The sequence below is a fragment of the Pseudorasbora parva genome, chromosome 4, assembly GCF_024679245.1.
Source record: "Pseudorasbora parva isolate DD20220531a chromosome 4, ASM2467924v1, whole genome shotgun sequence".
Lineage (NCBI taxonomy): Eukaryota > Metazoa > Chordata > Actinopteri > Cypriniformes > Gobionidae > Pseudorasbora > Pseudorasbora parva.
In genome coordinates, this window is record NC_090175.1 from 23,791,974 (window position 1) to 23,808,924 (window position 16,951).

A 16,951-nucleotide genomic window follows, 5' to 3' on the forward strand; every position below is an offset into this window, starting at 1 on the left:
AATCCTCTAAAAATTATGATTTTCTCATTGTGCTTCCCCCCCCATAAAGCTTTAAAGATAGCACCCGCGCACCAAGAAGCTTACTGTCTGATAGACAGGTCAGTTAAGCGGATTAACAGCAGGAGTTCTCGAGGCTATGATTGTACTTGACTTTGACCTTTGGTTTAATTACAGTGTGCTGTAGTCACATCTCAGCAAGATCTCAATGCATCGACTCACAAGGTCTACAAGAATAGAATTGCTTAGGTCTTTCAGAGCGGATTTTCCATTACAAGTGCTGTCGATTTCTATGTCCTTACCAGATAATGCAGAAACAGCTATACACTGATACTAAACAACCTTTATACACACAACCACTGAAAACTCTCAAGTGTTTTCTGCACGTTGCACATGTGAGTTTTAAGGTAACAGGGAACTCCCATAAGGGAGACCAGAGGCAAGTTCATTTTTTACATTTTTTAGGTTTTCCAAATCTATCTGTGAACAATATCACTGTAAAAGTTTATATAGTGTATTACATTCCTATATAATAAAACATGAAATATACTAAACTGATAACAATTTACTAATTGATAAGCTGATAAGTCAAGGAACATATTTCAGCTAAATACTAATGAAACAAAGTTCACTGAATATTTAATATTTAATCTTTCAATTTAGTCATTTGTTTTTTATTTCATAATTTGCAGACCTTAGATAGAACCATAGCTACCGGAGATTGACATTCATGTTACTGTTTAACAAACAACACAGAAATAAAATAATAGCTTGCATTTATCATTCAAAATATGAGAGAAGTTAGCATATTCTGATAAAGTGTCATCACTTGAACTCAAAATTGAAGGGTGTTAGAACTGCTTCAGTTTGCTGAGAGGCAGTTATTTAGGCAGCATCACTACATTCTTAATCACGAATGAGAGTGTTATGATGCTGTTGTCCATGTGTCAGCATCCAGAAGCTTAGACTTGAAGAAGAAACAATCTATTCTTAAACTAGCAATGTTTCCCTGTAAAGTGATTAGCAGCACAGAGGATGCCTGTTGCCATGCCAACGGGCTTACCTTAAAGTTGCGCATGCTGCGGGGGCTGGTTGGGGAGGAACTGGAGGATTTGGCAGATTTGGGGGTAGTGATTTGGCTGTTAGGTACTCCATTTACTGAAAAGTGTAGAAAGAAGAGGGAGGGAGAAAGAGAAAAGAGTGGGGGGGGGAGCATGGTGTTACTTCTTATACTGATTATTTTGTGGTACACATTAATTGATTTTAACCATTGAGGTTTAAGAGCTACACTGGGGGAGAAAATTCCTAATGAACAACAGCAAAAAATATTCTTTTCCTCACACAGAGCTTTAGAAAACTTGGAATACAGTGTACTGGGGGAGTCATAACTTTGTGGTCATTCTATGGAGCTTTTGTTAATGTTTGCTGTTTGACAATGCACTTTCACCATTCGGACCAGTTATAGAAGATGTAGTTTCCTTACATTAATCACTTTCTTAGGCAAGTACACTCTAATGTAAGTGCACATATACGGATGACAGAATTTTTTGTTTTGCGTGAAATTTTAAGTAGCATTTTAAGTTTAAAAAAAAATATTATTCATTTAATATTGGTGTATACAATATAAACATACACTACTGTTCAAAAGTAGATAAGTAAGATTCCAGTAAAAACAGTATGTGAAACATTGTTACATTTTAAAGTGTAATTTATTCATGTTTGAGTTCACTTTATTGCCCTTAGAGGCAATTATTTGTTTAGACAGCAGTATACTTACACTTTCATACAGCAACACAAAATAAATTTAAATAACACACATTTATAATAGATCATTTAAAAACATAAAAGCAGCAGGTATAAATGATTTTTTTGTATCTATTAGAGTTACACAAAGGATTTGTGTCTCCGACCCAATGGATGCAGACATGCAGTTGAAATTCGGTGCACAATGAGTGAGTAACGTCAGATAGGAATAGCTGGCCCTTCCTAGTCACCCTATGTTCATAAATTTGTGTAATGTTCCTTAAATCAGCTCCTGTGATGCAAAGCTGAATTTTCAGCATCATTACTCCATCCTTCAGTGTCACATGATCCTTCAGGAATCTAAGATGCTCAAGAAACAGTTCTTATTATTATCAGTGTTGAAAATGTTTGTGCTGCTTAATATTTTTTGTCAAAACCATATATATATATATATATATATATATATATATATATATATATATATATATATATATATATATATATATATATATATATATATACAGTGCCTTGCGAAAATATTCGGCCCCGTTGAACTTTGCAACCTTTTGCCACATTTAGACACACACACATTTAGGCCAATTTGAAATATATCCAGGGCTGGGTCGTGGAAGCTACAGTCTAGAGACGCCCAGACTTCCCTCTACCTAGACACTTCCCCCAGCTCTTCCAGGGGAATACTGAGGCGTTCCCAGGACAGCTGGGAGACATAATCCCTCCAGCGTGTCCCAAGTTCCCCTGGGTCTCCTCCCGGTGGGACGTGCCTGGAACATCTCCCCGTGAAGGCTTCCAGGAGGCATCCGAAAAGATGCCCGAGGCACCACAGCTGGCTCCTCTCGATGTGCTCTACTCTGGGCTCCTCCTGAGAGACCAAGCTTCTCATCCTATCTCTAAGGGAGTACCCAGCCACCCTGCGGAGAAAGCTCATTTCAGCCACCTGTACCTGGGATCTTATCCTTTCGGTCATGACCCACAACTCATGACCATAATGAGAGTAGGAACGTAGATTGACCAGTAAATCCTTCTTCACCACAACAGACCAGTACATGACTGTATTACTGCAGAAGCTGCACCTATCCATCTGTCGATCTCCTGTTCCATCCTTTCTTCACTCATAAATAAGACCCCAAGATTCTTGAACTCCAAACCAGACACTCTCCGGCCCCTGGCTGCGCCTAGAAATTCTGTCCATAAAAATGATGAACAGAACCGGTGACAAAGGGCAGCCCTGCTGGAGTCCAACATACACCGTGAACAAGTCTGACTCACTGCCGGCAATACGAACCAAGCTCCGGTCGTACAGTCATTGTCACTTTTGATACATTTATAATTTAATAAATATACAATAGGGTTGCATTTGTTAACTACGTAAATTAACACAAAACAATGAACGATACTTACAGAGCATTTATTATTTTAATTCATTAATTAATTTGCTTTGCATTTGCTTGCATCTGTTAACATTAGTTGCATTGTGAACTAACATGAACAATTGTACAATTTTAATTGTATAATGAACTAAAATTAACAAAAGTTATCAAATGTTAATAAATGCATAAAAAATACATTGCTTATAGTTCATTCATGTTAACTAATGCTTTAACTCATGTTAACAAATGAGAGTATATTTTCTGAAGTGTTACCATTAAGAAAAAATAAATTTAAAAAATCTTACTGACCCCAAACTTTTGAACAGTAGTGAATATTGCTGTTACAAATCAAAATATTAACAGAACCACCTCTCAGGAATGCATGTGCATATGTCTCCTTGGCCCAAATAAGTCTCTTAACACAGAGACAAGGGTTCACACGCACCACTCAACTGACACCAAATCCACAACGCTAAATCATAGAATAACCCAGTGATATCAAGCATCAAACACTCCATAAATTAGTAGCAGAGTCATTTAACAGAAATAAAACATAATTATGCTCATCATGGATAGCATTCCAAGTTGCGTAAGAATCCACAGGGAGCATGGATTTGTAGAAAAGCTGCTCTTGGCATTTCCCTTTGAGTGTGTGGCATGAATAGATTTCTCTCCAGGCATGCGATAGAGCATTTACAGTTCAGGGGCATAGGAATTTAGGGTATGTGTATTGCATTAGCCAGTCTCAGCAGAAGGATTTGAGGATAACTGCATTTAGTGTACACATCCAATTGATATGTCTGATAGATTAGAGTATGTGCCAGGGGGCATCGGCCACTGGCCAGTCTGAAAGTTAGCTCTCTATACTAGCTGATGGATTTGGAAGGCCATGCAGGAGAGCTATTAGCATGATTGAATGCTGCACCAAAGGGTTAGAGGTCATGTACAGCTCATTCCACAGATTAATGTCTTAAATAAATTTAACACCATGCAGGGAGATTCCTCTCAAGAAGCTCAAGAATTTCATAGGGTTGTCAGATTCTCTGGTTGTCAGTTTGTTGGTTAGTCTTGGTTATGGTAAAGGCAACAACAACTAGCATGAAAACATCTATTAAACATAATGTAATGGATATGACCGTGATTAAAAGGAATATATCAGAAAATTAACACATGACAGCTTACTTTTTACATACTAATGCCTTCGGTTTTCAGCTTGGCAGTGGGGACGCTGCTAACACAAATGTTCTGAGAACATTTAGCTAATGTTCCCATTAAGTTATCCTGTAAAAACTATTTCTGAATGTTCTCTGAACATGCGAAACAACCAGGTTTTTAAATGTTTAAAATATGTTTGTTTGGGTTTTTTTGATCATGTGAACGTTAAAGGCAGGGTAGGCAATGTTTTTCATAAACACTTTTTGTTATACTGGTTGAAATGCTCTTCAGATCATTATAGAAATAAATAATATAAGTGGTCTAAATATTTTTTTAAAAGTTCATATATCTTCTGTGGAAGTCTCAGAACCAACAAATGTTCGTCCAGTCATTGCATTTGGTCCGAATGCAATGATAGGACGTCCTACCTGCCTGTTAACGTATGTATTTGCATATCTCAGCGCACCTTGCTCACGCAGATATCATCAGCGCATTCCGTGAGGCTTTGCAGTGACGGATATTAAGCATCGCAAAAAAACAGCAGCCATCTTTTACAGTTTCTCATGAACCAAAACACCAAGCTTTGTTGCGTTCAGGCCATGTTGTAGCTACCGTAATTAAAAGATTAAAATACATGTGATGTTCTACTCAGAGCTGTTCTCTAAGCTTTTGTTTGGTCATTATTATTGTTAACTTATTTGTTTTGAAACATGACATAATGTAAAGACTCTCATGATGCTTTGCAGACTCTGCTCTGGTTGTGTCCGTTCCTGCGTTTTGAAGGAGGTGTGGCTTTAAAGATGGTGGGATCTTATGCTTTCAAAGCTAGATTGCTATTGCTAGACTCTATGAAAAACTCCATACCCTACATTTAAGGCAACAACGTTACTTTTGAATGTTCTCTGAATGTGAAAACAAGTATTACTTTTTAAAAAAAAAATGTTAAACATCCAACTAAAATGTAGCAGGAAAAAAAAACCTTCCATGAACAATGCATGAGAAGCGGTTAGCCTATCACAACAGAAGTCATTTACCTTTTGAAGTCTTAAATGTACGACAGAAAAGCATTCGGTTTATTTCTAAGGGTCAAAAGGAAGATGGAAATAGTAATGTAAAACTAAATTATGACTGTTTTTGGTGTAAACTAATAGTTTAATAAAACTAATAATTAAAAATATAGTGCTGTATGACCATTGAAACTTACTTGGTGATTTGACCGGAGATTGACTGTTTGTAGAGAAGTGTCCAGCAGTTCTTCTTACTACAATGGAGAGGAGAGCAATTAACCAACAGTTTCAGAAATTAGTGGAAAAAGAAACATGACAGGAATTGACAAGTCAATCACAAAGTTAGAAATTCAGTTACAGTTGCTGTTATTCTTCCCAAACCTGCCTTCTGTAAGTATGGGGTAAAAGCTGAAGCAAATGTAAATTCATGTCTTCACAGTTTTCACACACAAATTCACAGTAGAAGGCACAGCTCAAACAAAAATTTTCAAACAAACGTAGTTAATTATTTCTTATCCGTATGGTTGAATTGGATTATAGAAGGTCAGCACCAAAGACATTGGTTAATAAATTGAGATTAAATACATAAAGTATATTTGTATTATTTAATAAGGACAACTCCGGTGAGAAATGAACCTAGGGGTAATTAACAGATGGTTACCGAGTAGATCGTTCTCTGGGATGCGTTTTGCATGAAAGTCGAATGTAAAGTGTTTTATCTCTAAAAACAGATTAGCTTATAACACTTGTCTATGGGGCACAGGGTAAGTCAAATCACTAGTTAATACCACTAACAAGGCTCAAAATAGCCTCACACTAACACGTAGCACAATGAGGGTCCCTACATGCAAACCGAAGAATTGAGAACTTTGTAACAATTCGTCATAGTTGGTGTTATGTTGAGATTTGCCTATTTTTTCATGGTGTTTTTCACAAACAAGATTTGCATATGAAAGAGGAGGCAATGGTGTTTGAGACTCATGTGATGTCCATGTACTGAACTATTATTATTTCACTATGGCAAGGTTAATTCAATTTTTCATTCTAGGGCACCTTTAACATACAAATATTCTAAGTTTGTGTTTCACTGTTTTTATTCATATTTAGGAACACTGAATCTGTTTTTGTGAGTTTAAATGCATGTTCATATTTGGTCTAGATCTACAATAACTATCATGTTTACAGCGCACACAATGTCTCTCCCAATTTCTCTCAGCGTGGGGACAGGAAAGCGTGTCAGTCAATAAATGGAAAAACAAAGGTGTGTTACTTATTTGATCAATCACATAAACGTCGCACACCTGTGTGTGATAGGTGCGTAGGAGAGCAGGACAAAAAAAGTCCAATTATAAACAAATGAAAAGGGAAGTCCCGCACACTATCAACTTGCAGTTAAAAGTGATTTATTGTTGAAACGTTTCGATCTTTCGATCTTCCTCAGGCATCTGTTACTTATTTGAAAAATTATCTGATATTTTGATTTCATTTAAAAGTAATGCATTACTTTACTAGCATCACAATTCAGCAATGAGAGTGCCCCTTGTTACCATCAGAGGGCACTCCACCCTGGACTGTCATTCCATCTAAGCCTACATTTCCCACAGTCCTTTGCCCTGACTTATCAGCACTCATTGTTTACACCTGTGTCTCATTTACCTCATTACCTCAGCCTTTTATAAACCACTTTATTGCAAAGTTTTGTTTGTTGTATTACTGCATTTTTGAGCATTTTCCCTGGTTTCTTGTCTCTTGGTTTTTGTACTACTTGCCTGTTCTGTGGATTGCCTGTTTTGTTTGCCAGTTTGGACTGCTTGCATGTGTATGATCTTTTGCCTGTTTTTGACTACGATTGTAGATTATCCTGCATGAAAGCAGTGTTTGGATTGCCAACCTTTGTGTCTCGTAGCAGTTCATTACAACTAGCTACTTGACTATGTTGGTGGTGAAGTGTATCCTCACCCGAACCAGGGGATTTGCTGCGGCGGGTGGGTCCTGGACTTTTACTACCAGAGTATCTCACAGGAGGAGCAGAACGAGAAGAATAAGAAGACTTGAGCACCTGACATTCTGGACACAGAGACACAATAAATTAGCAGGGAATGTAAATACTTGACGTCATATAATGTCTCATGAGGTCTCAGAAAGTTTTCAAAATACCAACAAAGATTGGGAGCAGTTAATGTCTTTACCAGTTTCAAACTAATTGTACACTACCATTGAAAAGTTTGGGGATTTTTTTTTTGTTTTTTTTTTGAAAGAAGTATCTCATGCTCTGAAAAGTTGAATTTATTTGATAAAAAAAAAATATAATAAAACCAGCTATATTGTGAAATATGTAACCCTGGACTACAAAACCAGTCATAATGTTTTGAAATTGAGATTCATACATCATCTGAAAGCTGATTAAATAAGCTTTCCATCAATTGATGTTTGGTTTGTTATGATATGAGATACAACTATTAGCATATTCCATAGCAATTCATATTAATACTAATAAGCATTGTTTGTATATATTTTTACTGTAGGAAATAAACTAAACATCTTCATGGAACATGATCTTTACTTAATATCCTAAAAATCGATAATTTTGACCCATGCAATGTATTGTTGGCAATTGTCACAAATATACCTGTGTGGCTTATGACTGGCTTTCTGGTCCAAAATGACATATTATTACAATTTTAAAATGGCTTCTATTTTAATATGTCAATATGTAGTTTATACATTTGGTGTAATGCTTAATTCCAGTCTTCAGTGTCACATGATTGTTAAGGAATCATTAATGTGCTGATTTGGAGCTCAAGAAAGATTACTTCAAATTGTATTGAAAACAGTTGTGTTGCTTAATATTTTTATGATTAAAAAAATGCAGGATTCTTTGATGAATAGAAAGTTAAAAATAAGAGCGATCATTTGAAATAGAAAATATGTTGAAGAAAATTTATTTATTTTATTTTTTTAATCATATTAACCCCCTGACTTCCAAATGGTTGTGTATAAATCTGGTGATTTAAAGCATCTGCAGTGTAACAGACACACAAATAGGAACATTCATGTGTAGTAGCATACACACAAAAAATGCTTGTATAGAATCAGGTATCCTGTAGTATCTTAATATAGATGTTTGGGGCCCACTTTATATTAGGTGACCTTAACTACTATGTACTAACATTGTAATTAATCATTTTATACAATGCACTTATTGTGTACATATATGTTTTTACATTGTACTTACATTTTAAAAATACCTGCATGTAATTACGTCTGTAATTAATTTCTTTAATAACATTTGTATTTACACAGTTGACACTTCCCTTACACCTAACCCTACCCTTAAACATACCCATAACACCACACCTGTCCCTAACTCTACCTGTATCCAACTTCAATATCAGCAAAGGTGTTTGGCAATACAATTTGAACACAGTAAGTACATTGTACTTATTTTTGATGTCAGTACATAGTGGAGCCGATGTTGGTTAGTAAATGAGTGGTATCTGCAGATATATTCACATGTGCCAAGACTGTGAAGCCTTCCGCACTGGTGTAATCAAATTTTCTACCCAATACCTATGAGTCTGAGAGCAGTGGGTGCAGAGCTTAGGAATGACTGACTCATACTGTACAGCAGATATAGTGGGCCCGAGCTGTCCTGTCGATTACACGGCACTTGCTAATGACGCCGAGCAGTGATAAATTAGCAGATGAGCACTAGATCATGGAGTGATGAAGTTAAAACAAGCCAAATGGCATTATTAAAATGCCATTACTGCCAAGCTAATCTGTTTCATGGGGCTTAATGTAAGCATTTCACAGCAAAATTTGAGAGATAACGTGTAATGAGTTCTTTAGTTACAGAAGATTTAGATTTGGGGTGGGCTTGTGTTTTAAGGACACTCCAGTTTTGCTGCATAGAGAAATGGCTGAGCAGTAAATACAGTCGCAGACGCAAACTTACCGTTTCTTTATATTTTTGGAAAAGTCCTACTTAGTCTAAGTGGGGCAGCAGAGAAGAACTAGGACAAAATGCCAAGAAGTTGAACTAAATTCACCCAGCTATGAATCAAGTTATCACAGTGTGTGTGTGTGGTAAATGCTACTAGAAATGGAGGCGTTTCAGCAATCAGGACGGAAATTATAGGCAAGGTCATATGATTTTATTTAGAACTTCATGGCCACAGAAATCTTCACTTCCCCACCTGCACTTTCATGTTCACTAGTAGACAAACACAAACTGCATGCTGAACAATGGTGAGGAACTTCTCATAATAAGGTCACTTCCTCTGACAATGGTAATCCTTAGGTCCCTTGTGTTCATTCTGGAAAATGGATTCATTTTTGCAACCCAGTGAATGAATGTGAATGAACGATTCCATTATGCAAATTATACTATTGTGATCCTATAATTTTTTTTTTTTTTTAAATCCGTATACAGAACTGTATCATATAGGAGACAATTCAATGGTGTTCAATTTTAAGGCAACCAGGTTACTTACTTTTTTAAGTTAAACCAACAAAAACCAACAATAATTTTTTTACAGTGTAGTAATCTTATTCCCTATAAAATATTTTCCACATTTGTTTAACTAAATTCTCAATATAAAAAGACCAGGTGAGATATAGACAACCATCTCTTGTGCTCTGCAAGGCTGCATTTATTTGATCAAAAATATAGTATATAGACATTAATATTGTGAAATATTATTGGGGGTGGGGGGTCACACAGTTTCATGTTTCAATCTCATGTCAATCTTGAGTACCTATAGAGTAGTATTGCATCCTTCATATCTCCGGAAAGTCTTTAGTTTTATGATATTTATAAAAGACAGATCTGCAGTAGCGAGTCTTTCCGAGATAAAACCGAGCGGCTGGAGGCATATCGTGTGGGCGGAGCTAAAAAGTCCGGAGCGTGCCCTGCTATTGCGTTGAGAGCATCTGAAAGTGTCTGACATACTTAGATAACTTGGAAAAAAAGAGAAGGGTCTGACTGCAGAGACGGAGAGCCACAGTTTTACCCCACAGCAGTTTTGCCCACGCATGGTGAGAGTTTTATGTCGTCGAGATGCATGTTACGGTGTTCTGTTGATGTGTCCTACTTTGTCAGATTTTGCTACCTCCCATTAAAACAGCAGGTAGCACAATTCAACCGCGGAAAATTTTAGGCTACCTATTGCGCTACCAGCAGTGTTGGGGAATGTTACTTTGAAAATGCATTACAATATTGCATTACTCCCTTAAAAAGTAACTAATTTCGTTACTTAGTTACTTTTTAAGAAAATGAATGTGAGAACTTGTGAGAAAATGGAAGGAGTATTTTTAACTTATTTTTTGTAACTTTGTTGTTGTTGTTGTTGTTGTTGACTCATCTAATTTCTTATCACAGTCGAAAACAGTTTTGCTGATTTTTATTTTCGTGAAAACTTATAATTTTTTAATTAATTGTGATAATTTTTCTAAAATCAAAAGAACAGCATTTATTTAAAATAGAATCTTAATTTTGATTAATTAAATGCATCCTTTCTGAATAAAAGTATTCATTTATTTCACACAAAAAAATCTCACTGATGCCAAACCTTTGAATGGAAGTTTATTAATGTACAACCAAATTCCAGAAATGTTATTTTTTAATTCTCTGACCCCTTTATTTATCTGACAAAAGTATGTTAAATATTTTCACTGAGCAACTTATATAAACACATTTAGATTTTGATTGCTGCAACACACATCCAAGTTGCGACAGATGTTTGCTTTTACACCTGTCACTGATGAAAGTCTGGATGGTCCATTTCGTCTTTGGGATTGTGAACTCAATGTCCATTTTTCCCGAAAACCAGCTCGATTTATCTGACCACAGCACACATTTATCACTGTCTGCTGACCATCTGATATTAGCTAAGATTCAAGTTGCATTTCTTTATACAGAGTGTATATACAAAGTACTTTGTACTGGATTTTATACAAAGTACTCCAGAGCCCATGTGGCTTTTTTTAAACACAGTAGCATGATGGTTTCTCATGCAGGGCCATCTGAAGGGGCTCGAGGTTCATGCACATTCAACAGAGGTTTCCTGCCTTGCCCTACATGGACTGAGATTTCTCTGGATTCCCTGAATCTTTTCACAATATTATTTATGGTAGATGGTGACAGACCTAAATACTTTGCATTGAGAAAATGTCATTTTTGAATTGTTTGACAATTGTCTCATGAAATTTGGAACAAATTTGGTGAGCCATGACCCATCTTTGCTTGCAAAGACTGAGCCTTCGGTGGATCTTCCTTTAATGTCAGAACACAATACCCTAGCCACCAGTTGTATAAGTTCACCTGCTTATTGACAGTTTCAAAACCGCTTTACTTGGATATTCTGTAATCTTTTCACTTCTTTTATTTACCCTTTATCTCTCTTCTTTTTTTTCTTTTTTCTTTTTTTTGAGTTGCAGCCATCAAAATCAACATATGTTTATATTTACAAAATACTATTAATTTGGCCAACTGATCCAAAATATTAGGGAAAAAACTATTTGTACTTTTTAAAATGAAAGTTCAAGAGTATTAACAAATCATTTTACTAATTGTCCTGGAATTGTCCAAACTGTTCTGGAATTGGGGTTGAATAGATGCAGGCGTGTGTGTGTGTGTGTGTGTGTGTGTGTGTGTGTGTGTGTGTGTGTGTGTGTGTGCGTGCGTGCGTGCGTGCGTGTGCGTGCGTGCGTTTCTGTGGGGACTTCAACCTAAATACACACTGACTCATGGGTAAACGTGACACTGCGTAACAAAAAAAACGCCATGGTGCCTATGAAACAACAAGCTTATGTTATAAATGCAGAATGAGTTTGTTTTTAAATGTAAACATGCTGAAAGTTTTGTGTGATGGGTAGGTTTAGGGGTAGGATTGGTGTAAGGGGATAGAAATAATTTACAGTGTACAGTATAAGAATCATTAAGTCTATGTGAGTCCCCACAAAGATAATGAACCAAGTGTGTGTGTGTGTGTGTGTGTGTGTGTGTGTGTGTGTGTGTGTGTGTGTGTGTGTGTGTGTGTGTGTGTGTGTGTGTGTGTGTGTGTGTGCTTGTTTTTGTGATGTATCAGGACACAAATGTGTATAATGACATGGGTATGACAGGTATTACAGAAGAGAGTGACTTATGAGGACATTTCCCCATGTCCCCACTTTTCAAAAGGCTTATAAATCATACAGGATGAGTTTTTTGAAAATGTAAAAATGCAGAATGTTTCCTGTGATGGGTAGGTTTAGGGGCTGGGATAGTGTAGGGGTTATAAAAATACTGTATAGTTTCACAAAACTATACATTTCACAAAAACAAACGTGTGTGTGTGTGCGCGCGCTGTGTTTTGTGTGTGTGTGTGTGTGTGTGTGTGTGTGTGTGTGTGTGTGTGTGTGTGTGTGTGTGTGTGTGTGTGTGTGTGTGTGTGTGTGTGTGTGTGTGTGTGTGTGTGTGTGTGTGTGTGTGATATGTCAAGTGTAGTGAAGGGATATGCTTTTTATTAGAGTTTAGTATGAGAAACATAGGGTTGAAATGAAGTTAGTGTTTAGCTGAGCCTACCGGTTATAAAGGCTGTGGAAGCCTTACCACTGTGATCCAACACAAAATCATCCTGTGCGTAACGGTATTTCTCAGGGCCGCACGCGATGAATACATCATCGTCCCCGAAAAAATCCTGCAAACATGTAATCTGAACAGAGAGAGGAAGGGGTGGGGGAAGAGAAAAAGAGAGAAACACTGTTTGAGAAATGAATGGAAGTAACCATGTGACTGTAATAGCTATCTGATCAACTGATAAATCAGTTCACATTGTTGCGCTGCAGTCTATTCAGGAGTTAGAAATACCAGTAGCTAGATTCAGACTGATTGTTCTTTTTTTTCCTTTTGCACAGATATGAGAATCAGGACATAAACATGATAGAATCTGTTCACTGGAACTGAAGGAAGTCAATGGTAGCTAAAAGTATGATTGTAGAATTGTATCAATGACAGGAATTCCTTTTCCTTATGGCGTTCTGCAGATTATGTGTTGACCTGCCAATAGCTTAACAAACACACACATGTTAAAACTGGAGTAAGGATCACCTAAGACACAGCCAGAAATAGAAACCATCATTTTTGGTTCAGTATTCTACACGGAGATTAAAAACCATTCAAACAGTGGCTGCAAAAATAAACGTGTTTTAATGACAGATAATAAAATAAAAAGGACATAATACGTAATAATATAAGGAATAAGTAATATATTAAAATGTTCTTCTCTAGAATTTTTGTTTTAACTGACTAATGATCTATAGACTTTGAATGGCATTCCTGAAATAAATGTAAAGAAGTTAATAAAACGGCTAATAAATAATGTCATATGCAACAGTCTTTACAAGCTGTTTTATTGACTTCTTTACATGGCTGAAACACTGATCGAGCGATTGTGAGACATGTTGTAGTTGTACTGTATGATGTTCATTCATTCATATTTATTTTGTGCTATTACCAGTAGTAAAGAAAAACAGATAATTGGTTTATGTCGCTTGAACTGAGGCATCTAAAGCAATCTGTACTGCCACATTAACAAGCAAGATCAAATGACAGTTATTGATTGAATTCCGTTGTAAAATTGTCAGAATTTGAAAGAGAGTTTGTTTCATATCAAAAGTAATAAAGAACAAAGCTTATTGTGATTATTAGATGGGATGTGCACTGAAGATAATGTTTAGTAATGTTTGTCCATCCGTCAAACAGCACAGTGTAAGTCATATTGTTTCATCAAAATAAAGATGAATTAAAAGCAAGAAATCATTGTTGTCAACCCAGCCCTAGTGTCCACGCTGCTGCTTGATGTTTCCCTGTTGAAGCTTATTCAAGTCGTGTGAAAAATATATGGTGATGCAGTCTTTGGAGAAGAGCTATAACGTCACCTTGATTTTGGCCCTCCAAAGCTGTTTTGGCCTGAACCAAAAATGTATTATCGGGTAAATATTTTTACAGTTAAAATTTCAGTGCACCACAACTTTAGACCAAATCTGAATTCAGCCTGAGTGATATACAATGTGTCACTGTAGGAATACAAAAAAAGAAACAACTTAAGAGCACATGCAAACACACCCACATACACACACAGCCGCAGTTGTAGTGGGCAAAGAATGACGTCCGGATTTCAGCCCACTCCTCCACACATGGAGGTGGGCAGCAAGAAACAGATGGTCCCAATGTGGAGCTCCATCAAACACACACACACACACACATCTACATGGAATTGAGTGAAAGATCACAGACAGATGGAGAGAAACACAGCCCCCTCTTCCCCTTCATGTGTCTGATACTGTATAGAGAAAGACAAAAAGGCAGAGAGAGAATTGTTTTAAGACCGATCTAGGACTTTATAAACGTGATGCTTATGATAAATCAGCTATTCAGCTGCCTTTAATGGCAAAAGAGGTGTTTAATCTTTAAATATTCTCACTGCAAACATAAAAATACATCACACATCAAACAACTCAGCATTATTAAGTCTTTCTTTCTCTCTGAATCACATAAAGTCCTGAATTGTGAAGATGGCCGGTCTGTGGGACGGATCTTGAGCAGTATTCCCATCAATCAGCAGATTAGAGGAACATATGTGCCCAGTTGTTGGCCTGAGTACAGAGGCAGACTACAGACACACTGTGAGACTATTAAACATGCCTGAAATGTTTTAGCTGATGTATTGGATCTGTAAAACAAAGTGCCGTCTGGAATGGAGTCATAAGTGTTTCTGTAAACTGATTGTTGGAAGCACATGATAAACATTTACAATCTACATTCCAAAGCATATACACTATCAGAATATACTGCACAAAAAGGGGTACAACATAAGAATCTAAGAAAAAAACATTTTTTCAACTCTAAAATATTTAATTAAAGGTGGGGTCTCTGCCCTATTTTGATAACTTTGCCCCACACATACGTAACCCAGGCAATGACTATGGCAGAATTTGTGTTTTACTAATCCAGTTTGAATATTCAATGATAAGTGAATATCCAACACAACCCGTTCTCATGAACAACTTGACAGGACACGAGCCGACAGTCTAACTAATGACATATTACAATTATGACCAGATAAGAGCTATAGCGATCACAAAAACACAAACCGTTCTCATGAACAACTCGATAGTACACAAGCAAAACAGTCCAGCTAACGACATATTACAATTATGACCTGATAAGGGTTATATCGATCATGAAAAGAGAAAAAAAACATATTAGGAGTATACTTACTTTTCGGACACATTTTGTGAGCTGACGCTTGAAACAGACAGTGAGGAGATTTAGATGCTATATACGGTGTAGAAATGAACGGGTCTTTATCATCGCTGAAGTGAGGGACAGTACGATTGCAAATGAACAAACAAGCAAACATGATTTTGCGCATTTTGATTTTTTTTGCGCACAAAACTGTTCTCGCTGCTTGGTACAATTATTTTACAGCCACTGTAGTGAGATGGACTTTGTAACAAAGTCTTTAGTGCCTTTTATGGGTCTTGTGAGTGGGTCAGTGGAAATGTACTGAATCCCAATGGAGGCCTTTTTGAAGCCTTTCTCAGCCATCAACTTTCAACAAAAATATCTTCATTTGTGTTCTGAAGATGAACGAAGGTGTTACAGGTGTCCAACGACATGAGGGTGAGTAATTAATGAAATAATTTTCATTTTTGGGTGAACTAACCCTTTAAGCAACAAAACTGCATTTTACAACACTCACTTATTTGTTTACTAGTTTGGGCTTTTAGGGAGGAATGAAAGTGTACATGTCTAAGAACATACCTTTAGCACGCTGGACTCAGACATGTATGGGCCAGGGCTCGCAAAGCCTGGCCGGCCGATGAATCTCATTATTGTCACGGTTCACGAATTCACCATCTCCTTCTGTCTGTGTTGTGTGGTGTTGTTGGAGGCGTGGTCACTGATTACTCATCACCGATCACTCTCACCTGCTGCACCTCATTACCGGGCCCATATATTCCTGTGTCTCACTCAGTCTTGTGTCAGATTGTTGCAGTGTGTCCTGTGGGTTTCCTGTTCGTTCGTGTTCATTGTGGGATTGTTTCCGGTTCCAGCCGACCGTGTCTGCCCATGCCTCCTTGCTTCACGGATTTCCTCCAGTGCCCTGCTGTCTCCCCTTCACAGACTGAGCTGCCTCATTGCCTTGTGGCCATCTGTTCTGAGCTGCCTTTTCTGCCTTGAGACTTTACTGTTCTGATCGACAGTGTGATTTGAGAGTAATAAACCATTGTTTATTCACAATTGGATCTTTCTGTTCTTTCTTTCCCAGTGCACACGACAGAACGATCTGATCTAATGGATCCAGCGAAAATGGCTGAATTACAGGAGTATTTGACAGCCAATAGTCAACGTATGGAGTGGCAAGAGGAACATGTCACCGCCAATGCCCGGGCCGTGCAGGCACTTGTGAAGCAGGTGTCCGAGCTCACGACTCAAATAAACTGAAACAGCTGACATCGCCCACTGCGCCCAGCCCGCCATCCGTTCCCCCCAACCCAGTCGCTGGCTCTAACCATCCTGAACCACGCATTCCTACACCAGAGAGATACGCGGGTGAGCCGGAGTTGTGCAGACCTTTCTTGACTCGTTGTTCTCTGTTCTTTTCAATTCAG

The 16,951-nt window shown here is 37.4% G+C and overlaps 1 protein-coding gene across 10 annotated transcripts in view; it reads right to left on the reverse strand.

Annotated features, from left to right (window-relative positions):
• The window catches only part of dclk2a (doublecortin-like kinase 2a), an 80,447-nt gene that overhangs the window by 30,708 nt on the left and 32,788 nt on the right, over positions 1–16,951 (reverse strand). For 7 of the 10 annotated variants that reach the window (XR_010904738.1, XM_067441351.1, XM_067441345.1 and 4 more), the window contains exons 3-6: positions 12,858–12,987; positions 7,250–7,357; positions 5,488–5,544; positions 1,061–1,155 (exon numbers count right to left, since the gene is read on the reverse strand). Coding sequence is in view for 9 of the 10 variants with exons in the window: in XM_067441351.1 (XP_067297452.1) it covers positions 1,061–1,155; positions 5,488–5,544; positions 7,250–7,357; positions 12,858–12,987 (390 nt within the window). In the remaining variant the exon portion in view is untranslated. The remainder of the gene's footprint in view (positions 1–1,060; positions 1,156–5,487; positions 5,545–7,249; positions 7,358–12,857; positions 12,988–16,951) is intronic. The other 3 variants (XM_067441347.1, XM_067441350.1, XM_067441353.1) reach the window with 1 other exon arrangement.